Raw genomic sequence first — 18939 nt, 5'->3', positions numbered from 1 at the left:
CATCCTTTTTTTTCTTCAACTTAACAACATCAATGTATTAGTACAATAATAATAACATTACCATTTAGTAATATACACACTTTATAAATTAATAATAATTCAATATATCATATAATTTAGTTATTATTTGTTTATTTATTTTCATTTAATCTCTTTGTAAATTCTACATTAATAATAAAATAAAATAAAAAGTAAAAAATGGGAGTTGCCACTTCAAAAGAAAACAATAAATATCTACGTAATTTAATTAAGATTTCGGATTTGCCAGAGATGGAACAGAGACAATTTGAAAAGAAACAGACAAAGACTAAAAAGACAAAGTCTAGAGCTCGTTCACTGTCACTGGCACTGCCATCAACTTTCAGACCATACGGCAGCAGAGCCTCTACCATTATCAAATCCGATTCATTACGCATGGAAAGCGATTTACTACCACTATATCCAGCACAGCAACAACAACAAAAACCAAAAGATAGAGATAGATTCAATTACATTTCCACTCAATATATAGTGGATCAATCGCAATCTACAACACTCAATTTCATTTTACCAGACATTGTCATTAAAAATATAATTAGCTATGCAGTAGGAAATACTTTTCCTTCGAAAAACTTTAACTCTGTTTCACTGGTGTGTCGCGCTTGGTGGCGAATGTCGTTCCAATCGGTCACCAGCATCTACTATCACTTTCCCTATATCTACGAGAAAGAGAGTGACATCCGACGTTGCAAGTTGATTGCCCGGTGGCTCTCCACATCGAATCACTACGACCAAACCAACCAGATCGACTCTGTAAGTCTAGGATTCGGCTTTGACACGAGCGGAATGTGTCTGTTGTTTCCACACCTCTTGAAATGCACAACGCTCCGCACGCTTCGTATCACTTTCTATCAACGACAGGTCTCTGTCGAGAGAATGAAAGCAATCTCCACACTGCTAGCGGAAAACACTGGCATCCGCCGACTGGATATGTCGTACAACCTCGTTCCCATACAGGCAATCGGTCCACTGATCTCTGTCTTTCACAACGGCCAGGGAGGATTGCGCGAACTCGTCTGGCGCGATGCCGCGCTGCAGGACACCCACCTCGAATCGATACTCCGTGCACTACAAAACTCTCAGGTATTTCATTTGAATCTCTCTGGCAACGCGCTAGACAGCGACAACCCAGAGATATTCTCCAGTATACTTGCCAACCTGAGTAAACCATCGCGTTTAACAAGCATCGATCTCTCCCTCAACGAGTTTAGTTTCGAGGCGGTCCGCCAAATCATCGAGGCTTGTCGCAAGAACCACCGACTTAAACGACTCAAACTAGTCGGAAACATTCTATCGGACGAGCAAACTGCCGAACTCAAATACGACATTGAAAAGTTAAAGGGTAAACATAGTTTGGTTATATCTATTTAATAATGATAATAATAATAATAGCAATAACAACAACAACACACAACCCATCTAAATTTAGCAATAATCTACACATCCCAAAACAAACAACAACAACAACAGCTAACACAGTTATGGTTTTAAAATATCTTTTGTTTTAGTACAAAAGACATTAAGAAGAGGACAAAATTAAATTCATTGTCCTTAATGTATTTATAGTCAACATGATAACAATTACCATTCATCTCTAATTGGGAATAAAGTTAATATCTTGACAATTATGTCATTTATTTTTTTAAAAAAAACTTTTATTTTATTTTATTTATTAAAGTTAACAAATTTAATATTAAATATATTTTAGTAACTTTTTTTTGTATACTTTCAATTTAAACTTAAATATATTTAGACTTCCATCATCTGTTTTAAAATTGTAAAGATTTTATAAGTTGACGAAATAAATAAAATTTAATTACATTTTCATTTTTAAAACAATAACATTTTGTAGGGATTACTAATCGGAACTCTCAAGGTATATAACTAATATTAAATCCCTAAAACACCAATTGGATACCACCTTCAAATTCAATCATTTAAAATGAATCATAATCATAAATCATTTTAAATTAAATTCCAAAATGAATATTACCGCATGCAGTAAGGTCTTAGATAAAAGATTTCGACCAATGAGGGGCTCGAACCCGCGACCTACAGCTTAGAAGGCTGTCGCTCTTCCAACTGAGCTAATCGGCCATTATATGATGCTTTCCCAAAGTCAAATTTCCGTATTTATACCCTAAAAACCTTTTTTAATTTTTTTTTTTAAAATAGCAAAATGTGTAGGTAAATAAAGTTGAAGATGGGTGAAACTATTACAAGAAGACAAATAATAACCTTTACTTACAGATCTTATATAAACTAATCCCAATTGTCTTAGATGGAAAAATACACTCTTTTCATCTTCTGTTAGATCATTTACATAGTATGCACTTCCAAGTGATAAGAAACAAAGTTAAACAAGAATACTAGAGCATCTCTTCTTGATTTACCTCTTGTCTATAAATGTAATATAATATAACTGTACCTCTAATTTAAATAAAAAATAATCAAAGTCCATATTTGTGTATAAATATCTTGTAAAAGGAATTTAAAACCTTCCTTGTAATCACCATTGATCCATCATTCCTAAATAGTTAATATAATAATGAAATAATGTAATAATATTAGTTAATGAATATTATCTAATCTCTCATATAACATTTAAATATTTAATACAATGTCGAACAATTATGAAGAATCTTTAGATTTCGAGATTAGATTTTTAAATAGTTCTTTAAATATTAATAATAAATTATTAATTTTAAATGTATTAAAAAAATATTCTACTTTCACTCTAAAAGAATTTAAGAGGGGAAATGCAATTGGAGCTATCGATCCACCATTCTTCAACCAAGTGGTAGAAGGAGAGAATTATTCTTTTCAAGTTTCTTCTTTCGAGGTGTTGGAGACACCGTTAAACTGTGTTAGGAACGACATAGTGTAGTAGTATAATGATGTTATAATAATAAATAGTTTATGTGTTTAAAGATGGATGTGAAATATAATGAATTGTTTATTGATTTTATTGCGCTTATATAATCTTGTTGATTTGTCGGTTGGCAGTAGTCGGTTGATTGTTATTTTGGAACTACGATTCCAACACGAGGTAAAAGAAAAACTATTCTTTTTTTTTTATGGACATGGAATGTATCGATTGATATCTTTTCATTTTTAAAATCATAAGTATTGACATCATTTTTTAATAGATATAGGAGATCAAGCTCTTCAACTAGAAAATATTCTTTTTGATTCCAAAACAAAAAAATTTCCAATTGGAAAGAATTCGCTAGATTAACTTCGCAATATAACAAATATTCAACTCAAACTTTTCTTAGATAGTCTCAATCACAAAATTCTATATATGAATAATTAAATTATTAATCTATGTTAAACTTTCCTTTCAAAACTATCAAGAATCTTGCAACTCCTTCATTCTTTGAATTTAATCTCATCTTTAACTTCTATCTTGAAAATGTTCTCTCATTTCTTTTATTAATAAAAATAAATTTAGAGGATGATATAATAGTGAAAGCAATGAAAAGATACTAATAACATTATAAAAAATAGTTTATTCAATAATGATTTGGTAGTTAAAAGAGCTCTTTTCAGATGAAATTCAAAACAAAAGAATACCTACCTTTACTATAATTAACCTATATAATAAATATGATTAACTGTTTGTTGTTAACTTATCATTTCGTTTTACATTTAATTAAATTAATGAAGAAATAAATATTTGTTGAAGATTTTCGCTTGAAGACTTATTTTTTAAAATTCACAGAATCTTTTAAATTCTAGGTTGTTACCAAAAATATCTTTATTTTTGAAAAAAAATAGATCTGTTTTACCACAAAAATCAATCACTTTAGAATTTAGGTAACTCATATTAAAAATAAAAATAGATTTTTTTTCAGTTTTTTTTTTTTTATTTTTGTAAAATTATATTCAAATGATGCTTAATTCCTTTTGATTGAAGGGTACTTTGCTTCATCCACTAAGAAAGTAGAGCAAAGCAATACTACTGACAAAAAAAACAACAACAAACTGATATATTTTTAATAAATAGTTTTTTTTTTAATTTATTATTTATAATTAAATTTAATATACCATCAATCAAATTCAGTCAATCAATCACTCACTTTAATAAATATTATTATTATTATTTATAGTAGTATAAAGTTACAATATATACATAGATGTGACATGTCATCATTATCATCATCTTCAATTTTATATTCGAATCATCATCATCATCATCAACAACAACAACAGAGAAATAGTCAAAATGGTGGTGGGAGTAGTGGTGAAAGTAATAATAGTAGTAGGGGTGTAGTTTTCAAAGTACTTTGTAATAAAACATTGTTTAGAATGATAATTAGCAGTAGCATTGAGCTACAGGATATAGATTGCTATAGGAGTAGGTATCACCACTGGACCGATTTGAAATCGATAGTGCAACACTCACATTTCGGGCTGATAGGCTACCGACTGCGACTTCAACATCACATCGCCATTTGCAACGACGGAATCAGATCGCTCTGTCTCAACATCAAATCCTACGAAATATTCAAACAGTTCTACAGTCAGCATCAATCGCTGTTCTTGGATCACGAACTTCTCTTCCTTGCAATCAAAAGTGGTTGTCTCGAAATTGTAAAGCTACTCTCATGTCAAACTACACCAATAAGATTTTCAAGATCAAGAAAAGTAACAACAAATCAATCAACAACAACATCAACAACAACAACAACAGATAATAATAATAATAATAGCAATAATAAAAGTGAAACAATATTACAATATGCATGGAAATTGGGAAGTCTCGATATCTATTTCTATTTGCTGCATACGGAGAATCAAGATCTGGTGTATACACCGACCATTTACAAATCGATGATGGATGATTTGATGTCGAAATCGAATGCACAGTTGATTCGCACGGTTATGGCAAAGGGATCGCAAGAACTTATCAACACGCTGATACAGCACTCGCAGCATGCCAATCACAAGGCAAACATTCTGCGAACGAACGATGTCCAACTGATCATGCAACTACTACCGAATCACAAATTCACAATAGAATCGCTGAATATCTATTTTGGTGCGATCAGCGATGGCTGTAAACCGGTGAATCTCGACCAGCAACTCAGTCTGCTGTTCTTGGCGAGTGGACACTTCAAGATAGAGTTGAACAGTAGCGATCTCAACACGATCGTCGATGATATACTCGACCGATTGAAACAACAACTAATTGACTATAAATATACATCTAAACTAGAGGCTGAGATGCATGAGAAGCACAACAACAACAACAACAACAACAACATTGGCAATCTCGAAACTCTAAAGAAACATATCAATATCATTGAAATCTATAGACTGTATATCCAACTATCACACTCTGATATCAAGTTGATTCGTCAGCATCTCTATCAGAACATTATAGATATGATAAAGTTGAATATGTTTCTCTCGGTTCCCTATATCATTGATTTGTACAATAGTTCCTCAGCGATACTAATAGAGTTTAGCAAGTATGGCTCTGTGGAGTTGTTCCGTTTCGCGTTTCAATATTATCGCGATCGTTACAAGTCGTCGTCGGTCAGTCAGGCGACGATATCGGCGCTGTTCAAGTATCAATATGAACAGCTGTCTGGCAGCTGCATCGATCTCGGCATGCTCGAGTGTCTCTACGAGCTGATCATCGCCAGCAGCCAGAATATCAGTGTTGCATCGCCGTGGCATCACTACAAGCGGCCGCTCTTCTCGGTCGTGCAACTCCGGCTGTTCATAAAGATCAACGCCAGTCTGCCGTCGGCGCTCGGCGACCGCTGCTCGCATATCACCGACGTCAAGCTGCTCCAGGTGATTCTCGCCAACGACAAACTGGCCGGCAAATTCAACTGGAAAGCGGCGTGCCAGTATGCGGCACGCAACGGTAGCCACGCGGTAGTGGAATACCTGCTGAAACACCGACGCGACCAATGCAACGACTGCCTGTATCTCGCGCTCTACGGCCGGCATCTCAACATCGTCAATCTGCTGCTTACCAACGGCTACCGACCGTCGTTTCAAGACTGGATGATGATCGGGAATCTCGGTGACTGCGACCTCTTTGAGCTGGTGCGACCGCACGTACTCCAAGACGAACAACTCAACTTTGACTTGGTGAACATCCGCGTCGGTTCGGTGCATGGCTATCTCGCGTATGTAGAGCACATCTGCGAGAGTTACCACCGCGAACTCACACGCAACGAACACATCGGCAACTTGAATCATCCGTCGCTCGTCACCTACTACCAACCGGCGAGTATCGCCAACCAAAAGGCGCTACTGAAAGCGGTGGAACTCTCGATTATGAACGCCAACAACGATGCATTCCATTGTCTGTATCAGCATCTCGACCCCGAGCAGAAACGACACGTTCGTGAACAACTATGTCCATCGATGACAATGAAACTGGTCGAGAAGAACCGTATACTAATCATCGCATTGCTATTGGATCTCGGTGCCAAATTCCTACTGAACGATCAACTGTTCAACTGTAAGAACTTCAAAGAGAATCCAACACTTCAAACTCTACTCTATTTAAATAGATTCAATGTATCATCAAACGATCAAACCAGCTCATCATCATCTTCTTCACCATTTTTCAACAACAACAACAATAGCAATAATAATGGTGAGAAGAGTTTAATTAAATCTATGTTATTTTTACCAAATAGATTTAAAGGTAATAATACTCAACAACCATAACAAGTAACAATACAAATAAACAAACAAAACAACAACAACAGTAACATTATATAATCATTACAAGATTGATTGTATTATAAATAAAAATTCAAAAAAAAAAAAAACATGTAATTTATCAAAAACAAAGTTAACTCATAGATTGATTATTAGTATGAAATAAGTTTATGTATGAGTAAGATGAATAAATTAAAAGTTGTACAAATGATTATTTTTATTTATATGTATAATTAAATTAGTCTTTACTTTCGATATTAAAATCATTAAATAATTGTTTAACAGAAATAAATCTTCAAAGTACAGACGCGAACCAATATTTGTTGTTCCACTGCATCTATAATAAATTGAAATGATATTGAGTTGGCTGCTCGCGTATTGAATGAATGGAACAACCAAGCGCTACCACAACTCCTCCAGATAGCAAAGACGATAGAATCTCCAATCTCATTTCGCAACCCAATTCTATGGACATAGCGTAGAGATCTAGAAGGCCCTGATGGCCATTCAGCTAGGAATTATCATCTATCAACCATTGGATAGCTGCATTTCTTTTAGTAAAAAATGTACATCCTCATCTGATACGTTCAGTTTTAAAAACTTTTAAAAAAAAAATAATGATCAACATAACTTTTATTTTTTCCAATCAATTCATAATCACTGAAATCTGATACAGATTAGTTTCTTCTCTATTAAACTAACAAGAACATTACAATAATATAACTTATTTAAATGAATTTAAAAAAAAAAGACAACTTTTGAAACGAAGTTCAAAAACCAAAATTAAATTAAAAAAAAATGATCAAAAAAATAAAAAAAAAAGTTTTAAAATTGTTGAACATCAAATTTTTAATTGCAAAAAAAAAACAAAATATTTATTACTTTTTAATTTATCAATCACAACTACCAACTACTATTTTTGTAAATATTTCATCTAATAATTTAGTATTTAAAAGTATAATAATATATATATATAATCGATTTTTTAAAGTAAATAGATAGCTATATAAAAAAAATAAACATAAACAAAATGATGGAACCACTTAGATTAACAGCATTGCCAGCAAAAGAAGTACCAATGCGTCAAGCTAGATTCGAACCATACGTTGATAACGGAGGGTATGTAGTTTAATCAAATCATAAAATAATAACTTAAAATGTAAACTAATTTTAACTACCTTCGATATTTAGAACTGTTCTTGCAATTGCTGGTAGCGATTATTGTGTTATTGCAGGTGATACTCGTATGAGCGATGGTGGATATGGTATTCAAACTCGTCAATATACAAAGATTTTCCAATTGTAAGGAATTAGAATAGAGAGATCGATTGGTGTGGAAATATAGGAATATTAGATATTAATATAATAATGTGAATGAATATACATATATATAGGACAAATAAATGTGTTATTGCAACATCAGGTATGCAAGCAGATACATTGGCATTGCGTAAACGTTTGGAAACAGTATTGAGTCGTTATCAAAAGGAACACGGTAAGCCAATGAGCACTCCAGCCATTTCACAATATCTATCGAATACATTATATCAGAAGCGTTTCTTCCCATACTATACATTCAATTTGGTATGTGGTGTCGACGAAGATGGTGTAGGTTGCATCTGGACATACGATGCTGTTGGTTCACACGAACGTGTAAAGATGTCATCACAAGGTTCCGGTAATCAATTAGTTCAACCATTATTAGATAATCAAGTAAGTATAACAAAACATAACAATCTAATCTATCTATTCTATCTATTTATTTGTTTATTAGATTTGGTTTGCAAAAACAAAACAAAAACAATATTGTTACATACTTCAAATTTTTTTGTTAAGAAATTTCAGATATTAATTATTTTTTTTATTTTGCTCACCTTCCCCTCACCTCTTTAAACCTCTTTGTGTGTGTGTTAATGTGTTTTGTTTTATTATTAGGTTGGTAAATTTAATCAGAGAATCGTTGATGGTCCAAGAGAGTTGTCAAGTGAGCAAGCTGTTTCTTTGGCCAAGGATGCGATCACATCTGCTGGTGAAAGAGATATCTATACTGGTGACTTTGCTGACATCGTAGTCATCAACAGCACAGGTGTACATTGGGAGAAGTTTAACCTTAAATTGGATTAATCAATCACATAATTTAACAGCAACACAACAATATTTGATATTTCTATAAACAAATCGCATTCAATCAAAACTACAATAACAACACAACAGCAAACAAACAAACAACAACAACAACAAAATTAAACAACAATAAAGAGACATCTTGTAAAACTTTTAAACTTTAACAAATAGGAAAAAAACAAAACAGTTAAAACCGCTCATTTCAACCATCATCAATCATCACAGCAAAATTAATATTTTAATTAAATCCAACCACCTGATGAACCAACAAAACCCTCACCAATTGATTAATATTAACTAACTTTCAAACCAATGAAACCTTTCAAAACTAACAAAATATTATTTAATTTATCTATCACGAACTATCACTAATCATCATTTAAAACATGAGTTTTGAATCTTGATTTACTTGGTTTGAGCTGAAATTTAAAGATTCAATTTCTATTATCTTTACTCTCATAGTAAAACAAACATATGTCAATTTTAAATTAAAATTTATCAAATTCATTTCAAAACAAAGTTAACACACATAATCAATGGTGTATCGTCGATTTATAATCTTGTTGCAAAATCTGAATTTCCACACTCATCTCAGTATGGGCATTGGACTTGTGTACAACATCAATACAAAATATACTTTATTTTAAAATTTCCCATTTGGAATTGATTGTAAATTACAATATTTAAAGGATTCACTCAAATCTTTATAATTTATTATTTCAAAAACATTCTCAATTAAATAATTAAATAATGAATCAAAACAAAGATTTATTAGAATATAGACTTTATTCTACTTTAAAGAACGATGTTTACTTTGGAAGAGTACAACCTGAAACTGTAGTCAACACCCATGACAATGATTTCAAGAACTTCCAATCGTTATTCAAGAAAAGATTTGGTGCTGTTCAAGACCCAGGATTTTCAGAATATGTACAAAAATACACTGAAACCCTTAGTAGACTTGGTGATATTTCGGATAGTTTGTATAAGAGCACCCAAGAATACTACAATCATTATGTTAGAAATAATAAAGATAGTTCTTTCTCACCTTGTACTTTGGACTCCAATGTTTCAAAGAGAAAAGTAAATGGAAAGTTCACCCCACTTGTCAAAGCCGGTCTAATGAATTCTTTCCAAAAGGATATTTATCCAACTAGAGAAAAGAAGTTGAAGCTTGCTAAAAAATATTATCTGACCGAAAAACAAGTCAGTATCTGGTTCACAAATTCAAGAAAGAGAAGACTACAGAAAAAATCCAAATTATAAACAATTTTAATGTAAACAATTGTATTAATATCCATATATCTTTTTAATAAAATTAAATAAAATCTTTATATATTTATAATTTTTATTTTTTATTGATTTATATTTTTTATATTTAATATTTTCTCTTCTCTTAACTCTTCGATAAATCTTTTTGTTTTTCAATAAATAAATAAACTAGTTTTTAAAAACAAAAAGAAAAATTAGAACAAAGTCAAATTTGAAAGAGTTGTACATTATTTAAGAAACGATTTGGAAATAATAAAGATAGTTGTTTCTCACTTTGTATGTGGAGCTTCATTGAATCAAAAATGACACTTGCAAAAATCAATATATGTCTAATCCATCTTTCAAAAAGAATCCCTATCCAAATACAAAGCAAAAAAGATGAAACTTGCGTACAAATATGGTTTAACAGAACAACAAGTCAGTAACTGGTTTATCAGCTATAGAAAAAGAATCCAAATTAGATCCAAAAATAACCATTTTAATTAATTAATTTCTATATATCTAGATATCCATTCATTATCTGGGGTATTTTAATTATAATTTTAAATAAAAATTGTATTAAATTTATAATACTTTAATACTATTATTATTATTATTATTACGATTACTATTGATTATTATAACATTATTTGTTTTTTTTTTTGTTTTTTTGATTATTTATATGTTAATTTTTCACTTTGGCTTTGGGAATGTCCAGTGGAATTGTTCACCTTTCTTTAGGTATGAGACTTCGCCTGTGAATTCAACTGTCCATTTATCATCTGGGTTGATTGCTGTCTTTGATTCTACAAATTTAGTGAGACTGCATACACCTGATCTGAATGGGTAGGTTGTGTCGTTTATGATACTTCTACAAATTGCAATCAGAGTGGCTGCATGTGTAACAATAATATATGTTTGATTTTCAAACTTTTCCGAAAAATATACAAATGCTTTCCTTTAATTAGATAAAACTATTGTTAATAACTATTACTACATATTATAACAATTCAACCAATAGTAAATCAATCAATTCATACTTTGTTCTATTCAATACATCTTGTTCTGTTTCTGCACCTGGTACATAAGCTAGTTTTATAAAAATGAAACAATTGTTAATCATCTAATCAATGAAACTGTTCATTAATTAAAAGCTATACATACTGGTAGATGGTTGATAAGTTGTATCAATTGGATATAATTTAGCTAACTCCTCTATTGTTTTCAATAAATGTTTAATGAGAATGAGTATTAAAGAATAATATGAACGATCGTATTATATTATCATTTCTATGTATGGTGTATGGATTTGTGATACAATACCAATTGATAATGGTTGAAGTTGTTCATCTGGATTATGACCGAGGTATTCGATGACACCATTATCGATCTTGATCTTCAAGTTCAATCGCTTTGCAATCTCGTTGGCAGTCTGTACACATCTCTCCATCGGCGAGCAAATAATGTGTTGAATATCGTTGTATTTAGATTTACAAGCCTCACCCAACTCTGATGCCACCACGAAACCATCGGCAGACAATGGTGGATCCGATGGCCTAGCAGCTGTCTTTCTCCACTCTCTATTGACCCAATCCTCTCTCAAACCATGTCTAGTTACATAAATCGACATTCTATTCTAAAATATATATATTGTCTAAATTTTAATTAGAATAATAATAAATCTATATTTTAATTTTATTATATTGTTTTAAAAAACAAACTTTAAATTAAAAAAAATTGAAATTTATTTTAAATTTAGTTTTTGATCAATTTTTGATCAACCACTTTTAAACAATAAAAAAAAATGAAAAAAAAAGATTTTTTACAAAAAAAACAAAAAAAAACTACTAGTTTTGCAAAACAAAGTTTTTTTTTAAACAGCACGATTATTCTCTGGTTTATTATGTAACAAAATTGCAAAGAAAAATAAATAAAATTCGAATTCTATTAATTTGATTTGATTTTTTTTTACAATTGATCTTTTATTAGGTTACGGTTGTCTTTTGAAACGAGATTTTTTTTTTTTTTTTCATTTTTTTGTTATCATATCTAGATTGTAATACACGACAAACAAAATAAATGATAAAATATCTATTACTATTAGTTTTTTCATTAAATGTTTTTCAGATCAGTTCTCAATTAGTTTTGGATCAAAATGTTGGTATGTATTGAATCAACCGGTTCGGTCAAAAATAAAAAAAATGTAGAGAATATCAAAATTAATAGAAATGTTTATATATATATATAACTAGTTGCTTCTATAAAATGGATAATGTATCAATATTCAATACCTTTGAATTCAAATGGATTTAATTGCAGTACTTTAGCAGAAGGTTATATCTTTGATCCTTTCATATGTTCACCTTCTCCAACTAATTCTTCCGAAGAGATTGTAACTCGATTGTTAGTATTAGAATGCTTTTTGAAAAGACATAAACACATAAAAATACTCATTGTTGTTTCCAATATAGTTCACCTAACGGAGTGAACACACCAGGAACAATACCAAACCCAGGACCAATCACCAAACTTTATTTCCCAGATCTCGAAACTTTTCAAATGAACACTATTTTCTATATCAAGGATACAACCATTTCATTGTTTGAAATGTTTGATCAGCCAGAGAATAAAAAATTAAAAGTATTCAGGTAAGCTATTCATTCATGGTTAATAGTAATTTTAACATTGTAGATGATTAACCATAAAAAAATCTATATAAATATAGCTTAAGTGTATTTCCCAATCTAATAATGAAAGATGGTTTTCCAAAATATATTCCTTTCAATAATTTGTAAGTCTAGTTTAATTTAAAACAAACCTTTTTTTTTTTTTTCAAGAGCAAAAATATCTTATTAACAACATTGTATTTTTTAGATATTGTTCTGTTTGCTCTATTTCTCCATATGTTGCAAATTCAGCACTTACACATATGAGCACTCTCACCTGGGATGGTAATTCAATTGTTGACTTTGATCAGAATTCCTTATACCCAAATCTATCTACGATGTAACTATCTATTTTAATATCTATATTGTTAATCAATATTTTACTAATATCACCACCTAATTCAAAGAGCTACATCTTGGAAACTAAGGAATTCGGAACCTTTTTCATTTAGAAAAGAGAATTTCCCTGAATTGAATAACTTGTAAATATATTTATAAACACTATTTTTTAAAAAACTAGTTTAACCTATTCCTAATATTATTTAATACAGTTACAGTAGTATTTCATATATGGACAATAGTATCATTACTTTTGATACAAATTCCATAAAATCTATCAATATTAATCATACACCTGCTCGTAACACCACTATTTCCCTAGGGAGAGCAACCAATCTCCTGGCATTGTAAGTGTATTTAAATTAAAATGTTAAAAATGACATTCATTTACGTTTTAGCTAACTCGAACATCTCATTTTAGAGCTCTTGAAGGAACCACTTTTTTGAAAACAGATTTTACAGTTTATCCTAGTATAAGCAGCATGTAAGAAGAATTTCAAATTTAAAATTTGTTATGATATCATATTTATTATTGATCATTATTATTATTATTATTTTCATTTTCTATAGATATTTCCGTAACGTAAGAGGTAGCGTTGAAAAAGCAAAAAATTTAAACAAATTATCCCTCAACTATCAAAATCTTACTATTTGGCCTCCAATTTCTTGGTTTTCAACCACCAAAGTTCAAATGTAATATTTCGTAAAGTTTATTTAAATACTGCACAGTTCCATTCTAATCCATTTTATAAATATATATTAGAGATTTGAGTAATAATCTATTAGCAGGAAACATTCCAGACTACAGCAGTCTGGTTCTTGGAGCATTTAATGTTCAAAACAACCCTGGTATTAATGGTAGAATTCCTGATTATATATGCCTAGTAGAATCAATCAATTTCTTAAATACTTCCATAACAGAGGCACCAGATTGTATTTTCTGTTCATGGAGCAATCTACTATCCCTGATGCCTGCATCTCTTTCTCTACCATTTTCATTCAACTGTGGTATGTATATCTTATTTTTATTTAAATATTTATATATTTGAGATAATTAATTCTTTTTTTTTTTTTCTTAAAAAACAGTAATTCAATTTGACAAAACTAATTTCATATTTTTTGGTAACATACCTCAATCTGCGTTTACTATCACTGGTAAAAATCTTGGCTATAAAGCGCCACCACCCACAATTTTGGTGAGAGCAAACACTGCATTTTTGTAAGTTGTGCAATCTTATCAATTGAATTTCCAATTCTTTATTCCTTTTATTTATTAATTAAATTTATATTTATTAAAGATATTATGTAAACGGTGTAAAGGCAGGAAGTGTTACTCTAACGTTTAATAATAAAACACAAACTTTTACATGGTATACAGATGGTAAGTTAACAGAATATAAAATAATAATAATTTTAACTGTTATTCTAATCTTTTTCTTTTTTATTTAAAATCAAATATAGTAACACAAATTAGTTATGCAAACTTTAATCAGGTCATGTTACCAAATGTGACTTATAATCTTGGAATTTTCGGTACTTTCGATACCACTTTGACTTATTCAGTTTCAGTTAATTTACAACTCTGCGAGAACATTCAAGTTCATAACAGTTCATACATTGATTGCCAAACAAATAGTTTATACAAAGGAGAAAAACAAGAAATCACACTGTCCAATCAATACCAAAATTTGACGATCTATTCAAATTACCAACCTGGTAAGTTTCTATTATAAATTAAATTGTACAGGATTTCGAAACGGTATTAATTAGAGTTAATTTTTCGATTTTAGCGAGTATTATAGTTACATCTTACTCACCTATTAATCGTAATGGTGGTGCATTCCACATCGATGGATTCTTTGGATCAAACCCCGAAATCACTGTCAGTGTTTACCTAGACAATAAAGAATGTAAAGATATAGTAAAAAGAAATTTAACCATCGATTGTAATGTCGCTGGTCCTCTGACAGTTGGATATGTACCTCTATTGGTTACTGTTGGCGATGGTTCATCTCTAACAACTGTTAAAGTTGGTAAGTTGTCATAATATAATAGTTTTTGTTTCAGGAATAATTTCATTAATTTTTTTTTTTTCAAAGATGATGCTGTCATACCAAATGATTGTGGTGAAGCTGACAAATGTTCAGGTAATGGAGTTTGTATAGAGAAAAAATGTAAATGCAATGAAGGATATGGTGGAAATTACTGCGATCTCAAACTTGGAAATGGTACGATTGTTACCAACTTGACGACTCCTTCAGCTTCATTCGTTGCAGAGAATGTGCAGTTCGATTTCAACATCTATTCGATTCAGGAGGTTGACAGTTCAGACAATGTCGTAAAGGAGTTGAATGTTACCCAATGGAGATTTAGAAACGACACCGAAGGTGAAATCACCAATCTCTACTACTACCTCAATGTATCGTATCCCAATGTGACAACGATGATTCAATACTCGCCAAAAGAGAGAACCGTTGAATTCGCCGGAATCACATCGTATCTCCCACCGAATTCGTTGAAGGTTTCGATCACTATCACCGGTTGGCTATTCCGATCAAATCTCAATGTCCTCCGGGTGGTATTCAACACCAAGATTGAAGATCAAGTCGACGAGTGTGGAGATAAGCTCGATATATTTGGAACGGATATCAACAACGATTTGAAGTACCTGAGGATCACCAAGGACAAAACAGTTTTCTACGGTTCGTTCCTCGATAGAATCATGTCGGATGGCAAACCAACCGCCACCAGAAATCAAGTGATTAGCACCGACAAAGAGACAGGAATGACACTGATAGGAATTCAACTTCCACAGTGTTACGACTGTATTATCGACCCAAATTTTTCAGTGCTCGTTGAAAATGGAGGGGAATGTGGTAAATCACATCGCACACTAATCATAACAGTTTGTGTGGTTGGTGGTGCCGTTTTTCTAAGCTTAGCATTTCTCGGTGTTTGGTATATAAGAAAGAAAAGAGTGTTTACACATATCAAAGAGAAGCTAAAAGAAAAAAATGTAAAGCTTGATAATTTATAATGTGTATATGTTTAATTTATTTTTTAATTAAATTGGGTTTAAATTATTATTTTATAAATAAATATATTATGTTTTTGTAAGCTTGATTCCGATTTGATTTTCTTCAAAGGGGGAAAAAAGAAAATGAACTACTAACTAATTTGTTAAAATAGATGTAGAATGTTGTTAATTCAAATAATTAAATATTTGGATAAACTGTTTTGATTTATTTTCACCTATTAAAAAACAATTCTTGATATATCAAATTTGATCAATTCCACTTAAAGTTATGGCTGTGTGTGGGTTTTGTTATTCAGTGTTAGTCTGTTTATTTTTTTAAAAACAAATTCAAACACACACAATCAGTTATTTTGCAAACCTATGATCTCAAAGATGTATTTTTAGATCAAAATACATACTATAATAAATAGATATCCATTTATTTCAGATTTATTAACTGAAATACAATGAAAATAAAAATTTTAAATAGTATAAAATAAAAATTGATTTTGAAATCATTATAATTAAAGTTATCTTTAAAAAATTATCTTTGTTGTAATAATATTTTATATATATTTTAAAATGGAAATAAAAAGAATATTTCTCTATGCATTTTTAATTGTTGTATTATTTAATAAAATATCGGAATCATGTGAAGAAGATTCAGAAAAGAGTGTATGTTCAGCAACCTACTATACTACTCCAAACAACGGAGCATGTGGATATCAAGATCTATTTGGTCCAACAGGTAATTTAATTTATAAAAAATAATAATAATTATTTTATTAACAATTTTAAAAAAAGGTCCCAAAACAAATAAAATAGTTGCTTTAAGTACTAAATATTTTAATGGTGCTTCTTCTTGTGGTGTTTGTTTTAATGTATACCAGAATAATAGTGATCCTATCACAGTTATTGTAACTGATGAATGTCCAGCTCAATACAATCAAGAACATTGTGCTGGTCCAAACGCCCATTTCGATTTGAGTGTCGATGCCTTTCAAGAATTGGCTGAATTGAAAATTGGAGTTCTAGGTAATCTTCAATACGAGATGGTTCCATGTGATTCCCAAGGTACTATTAAGGTAAAAACCAAAGATGGCTCCAATGATAATTGGGCTGGATTTATGTTTTTCAATCATAGAGTTGGAATTCAATCGATGGCGATTCAAACCGATATAAACCAACCATACCAAGAGATTCCAAGAACCGATTACAACTATTTTATTGTCTCTCAAAACTTGGCAGGCAGTTACTCTTTGAAGATAAAATCGATTTTCAACGAGGAAATCATTGTTAAAATGAATGGAGTTCAAGCAAACTCAATAACCGATAGTGGATTACAATTTACTTCGTTCGATGGTTGTGACATTCCACCTATTGCTTCATCAGCATTCACAATAGCCAGTCCTGTACTTTTAATATTAATAGTAACTGTATTTTTATCAATATTTATATAAAAATAAATTGTAATTGTAATTCTTTGTATTTTTAAATTTAATTGTAATTTTCTGAATTTGTTTTCTAATTGCTTTCCAATTATAATAACTAACATCCAGTTGGAGATGGAAGTGGTTGAGACCAGGTCTCTGAACATAGTGTACCATCGTTGGCAGTACCGAATGGCACCATTGTACAATAGGCAAGACGTCCTATTTGTGCACCGAGATTCAGTGCGTTGGTATCTTCTTGGGGGTTGGTCCAGTTTCTTGTGATCATTACGGATGCTGCATAGTCACCGCACTCTGTGAAAACAATAGCTTCGTCATTCTCGGTGAATGGCTGATATCCATCGTCTGCTGGTAACCATCCTTGTTTATGAGCAACCGGTGTCGGTACAAATCTACCGAGCATCGGAGTCCAACCGTGAGCAGTCAACAAATATTTATAGGCCTGATAGGTTGCATTCATTCCTAGTGCTTGGAAATTGTGGAGTTGTGTAAGACCGGTAATAACATCGTGAGAAGTAAGAGTATTTTCAATTCCAGTACCATCGTCATTGGGACATGGCGATGTATATCCTGGGCAAGTAGTGAAACACCATTCATGGAATCCACTATTAACCATTCCCAATTGTTTAAATAACTAGACAACCAAATTAAGAAATTGATTATTTTAGTAAAAGTGTCTAGAATGATATCATTGATTGAAACATACTTGATTAACATGGTTAAGTGTTGTTTGCTTTGCCATATCGTAGGTTGCACAGTTATCAGAGATACCAATCATCAACTCTAGACAAGCATCAATGGTGATGGTTTGTCCAGAACATTGGATAACTGTGTTCAAATTGTATAAACCATTGTTGATATCTTGGAGTACAGCCATCATAATCCATAGCTTAATGGTAGATGCAGTCTGTTGGCCGTTGTCTGAATTTTCCGAGTAGATTGCGGTATCGAAATTTGAGAATGCCCATTCGGTACCTTCACAATAATCGTAAGATGCAACAGTTGAATCGATAAACTGATACAATCTAGTGATATTGGGTGTCGTACAATTTGGATTGGTCGTAATATATTGATTTCTACCAACTGATTCACCACTGACTATATTTATACTCTTACTATTTACAATACTAACAAATAGTATGATTGTTACAAGAAATATTTTAATAAACATTATTTATCTATTTGTAACTTTATTTGAAGATAAACAAATGCAGATCTTTTCTTATTCGAAATATCTTATTCAACAACTTTAAAGGTAAAAATAAAATCAAAATAAAATTAATTTTAATTAAAAAATCAGAATGTAAAATTAGATATTTGTAGAAGATGGGTTTAGGGAACAATCGCAAAACCTTGCAAT

At 31.1% G+C, this 18939-nt stretch overlaps 10 protein-coding genes and 1 non-coding gene across 11 annotated transcripts; 7 read left to right on the top strand and 4 right to left on the bottom strand.

Moving 5' to 3' along the window:
• Positions 1-198: 198 nt before the first annotated feature.
• PPL_01777 (uncharacterized protein) lies at positions 199-1579 on the top strand (the record flags this gene model as incomplete). Its single annotated transcript, XM_020572779.1, has 3 exons — positions 199-792; positions 901-1381; positions 1548-1579. 3 exons carry the CDS (start codon positions 199-201, stop codon positions 1577-1579), a joined length of 1107 nt encoding a protein of 368 aa, XP_020436896.1.
• Positions 1580-2063: 484 nt separating this feature from the next.
• On the bottom strand, positions 2064-2136 carry PPL_01776. Its single transcript has one exon. It is a non-coding gene; the product is annotated as a tRNA-Arg (tRNA).
• Positions 2137-2659: 523 nt separating this feature from the next.
• Positions 2660-5443, top strand: PPL_01775 (uncharacterized protein; the record flags this gene model as incomplete). The annotated part of the gene is made up of 4 exons (XM_020572778.1): positions 2660-2922; positions 3820-3858; positions 4152-5363; positions 5440-5443. 4 exons carry the CDS (start codon positions 2660-2662, stop codon positions 5441-5443), a joined length of 1518 nt encoding a protein of 505 aa, XP_020436895.1.
• Positions 5444-5499: 56 nt separating this feature from the next.
• On the bottom strand, positions 5500-6177 carry PPL_01774 (uncharacterized protein; the record flags this gene model as incomplete). The annotated part of the gene is made up of 1 exon (XM_020572777.1): positions 5500-6177. One exon carries the CDS (start codon positions 6175-6177, stop codon positions 5500-5502), a length of 678 nt encoding a protein of 225 aa, XP_020436894.1.
• A 162-nt stretch (positions 6178-6339) lies between these two features.
• PPL_01773 (uncharacterized protein) lies at positions 6340-6738 on the top strand (the record flags this gene model as incomplete). The annotated part of the gene is made up of 1 exon (XM_020572776.1): positions 6340-6738. The coding sequence occupies one exon, from the start codon at positions 6340-6342 to the stop codon at positions 6736-6738; it is 399 nt and encodes a 132-aa protein (XP_020436893.1).
• A 1024-nt stretch (positions 6739-7762) lies between these two features.
• psmB1 (proteasome subunit beta) lies at positions 7763-8856 on the top strand (the record flags this gene model as incomplete). The annotated part of the gene is made up of 4 exons (XM_020572775.1): positions 7763-7851; positions 7924-8034; positions 8127-8445; positions 8668-8856. 4 exons carry the CDS (start codon positions 7763-7765, stop codon positions 8854-8856), a joined length of 708 nt encoding a protein of 235 aa, XP_020436892.1.
• A 750-nt stretch (positions 8857-9606) lies between these two features.
• On the top strand, positions 9607-10122 carry PPL_01771 (homeobox domain-containing protein; the record flags this gene model as incomplete). Its single annotated transcript, XM_020572774.1, has 1 exon — positions 9607-10122. The coding sequence occupies one exon, from the start codon at positions 9607-9609 to the stop codon at positions 10120-10122; it is 516 nt and encodes a 171-aa protein (XP_020436891.1).
• A 408-nt stretch (positions 10123-10530) lies between these two features.
• Positions 10531-11737, bottom strand: PPL_01770 (histidine phosphatase family protein; the record flags this gene model as incomplete). The annotated part of the gene is made up of 6 exons (XM_020572773.1): positions 10531-10565; positions 10710-10735; positions 10805-11065; positions 11148-11196; positions 11272-11322; positions 11431-11737. The coding sequence occupies 6 exons, from the start codon at positions 11735-11737 to the stop codon at positions 10531-10533; spliced, it is 729 nt and encodes a 242-aa protein (XP_020436890.1).
• A 449-nt stretch (positions 11738-12186) lies between these two features.
• On the top strand, positions 12187-16623 carry PPL_01769 (calcium-binding EGF-like domain-containing protein; the record flags this gene model as incomplete). Its single annotated transcript, XM_020572772.1, has 15 exons — positions 12187-12268; positions 12360-12510; positions 12579-12755; positions 12833-12898; positions 12982-13113; positions 13226-13255; positions 13325-13459; positions 13683-13805; positions 13876-14045; positions 14199-14331; positions 14411-14493; positions 14574-14680; positions 14860-15145; positions 15212-15988; positions 16619-16623. The coding sequence occupies 15 exons, from the start codon at positions 12187-12189 to the stop codon at positions 16621-16623; spliced, it is 2457 nt and encodes an 818-aa protein (XP_020436889.1).
• Positions 16624-16710: 87 nt separating this feature from the next.
• On the top strand, positions 16711-17588 carry PPL_01768 (uncharacterized protein; the record flags this gene model as incomplete). Its single annotated transcript, XM_020572771.1, has 2 exons — positions 16711-16876; positions 16954-17588. 2 exons carry the CDS (start codon positions 16711-16713, stop codon positions 17586-17588), a joined length of 801 nt encoding a protein of 266 aa, XP_020436888.1.
• An 88-nt stretch (positions 17589-17676) lies between these two features.
• Positions 17677-18750, bottom strand: PPL_01767 (serine hydrolase; the record flags this gene model as incomplete). The annotated part of the gene is made up of 2 exons (XM_020572770.1): positions 17677-18213; positions 18286-18750. The coding sequence occupies 2 exons, from the start codon at positions 18748-18750 to the stop codon at positions 17677-17679; spliced, it is 1002 nt and encodes a 333-aa protein (XP_020436887.1).
• Positions 18751-18939: the final 189 nt, after the last annotated feature.

The sequence above is a fragment of the Heterostelium album genome, assembly GCF_000004825.1.
Source record: "Heterostelium album PN500 unplaced genomic scaffold PPL_scaffold2, whole genome shotgun sequence".
NCBI classification, from domain to species: Eukaryota; Evosea; class Eumycetozoa; order Acytosteliales; family Acytosteliaceae; genus Heterostelium; species Heterostelium album.
The sequence above is the reverse complement of the archived record's forward strand: the minus strand, read 5'-3'. Positions and strand labels throughout refer to the sequence as shown.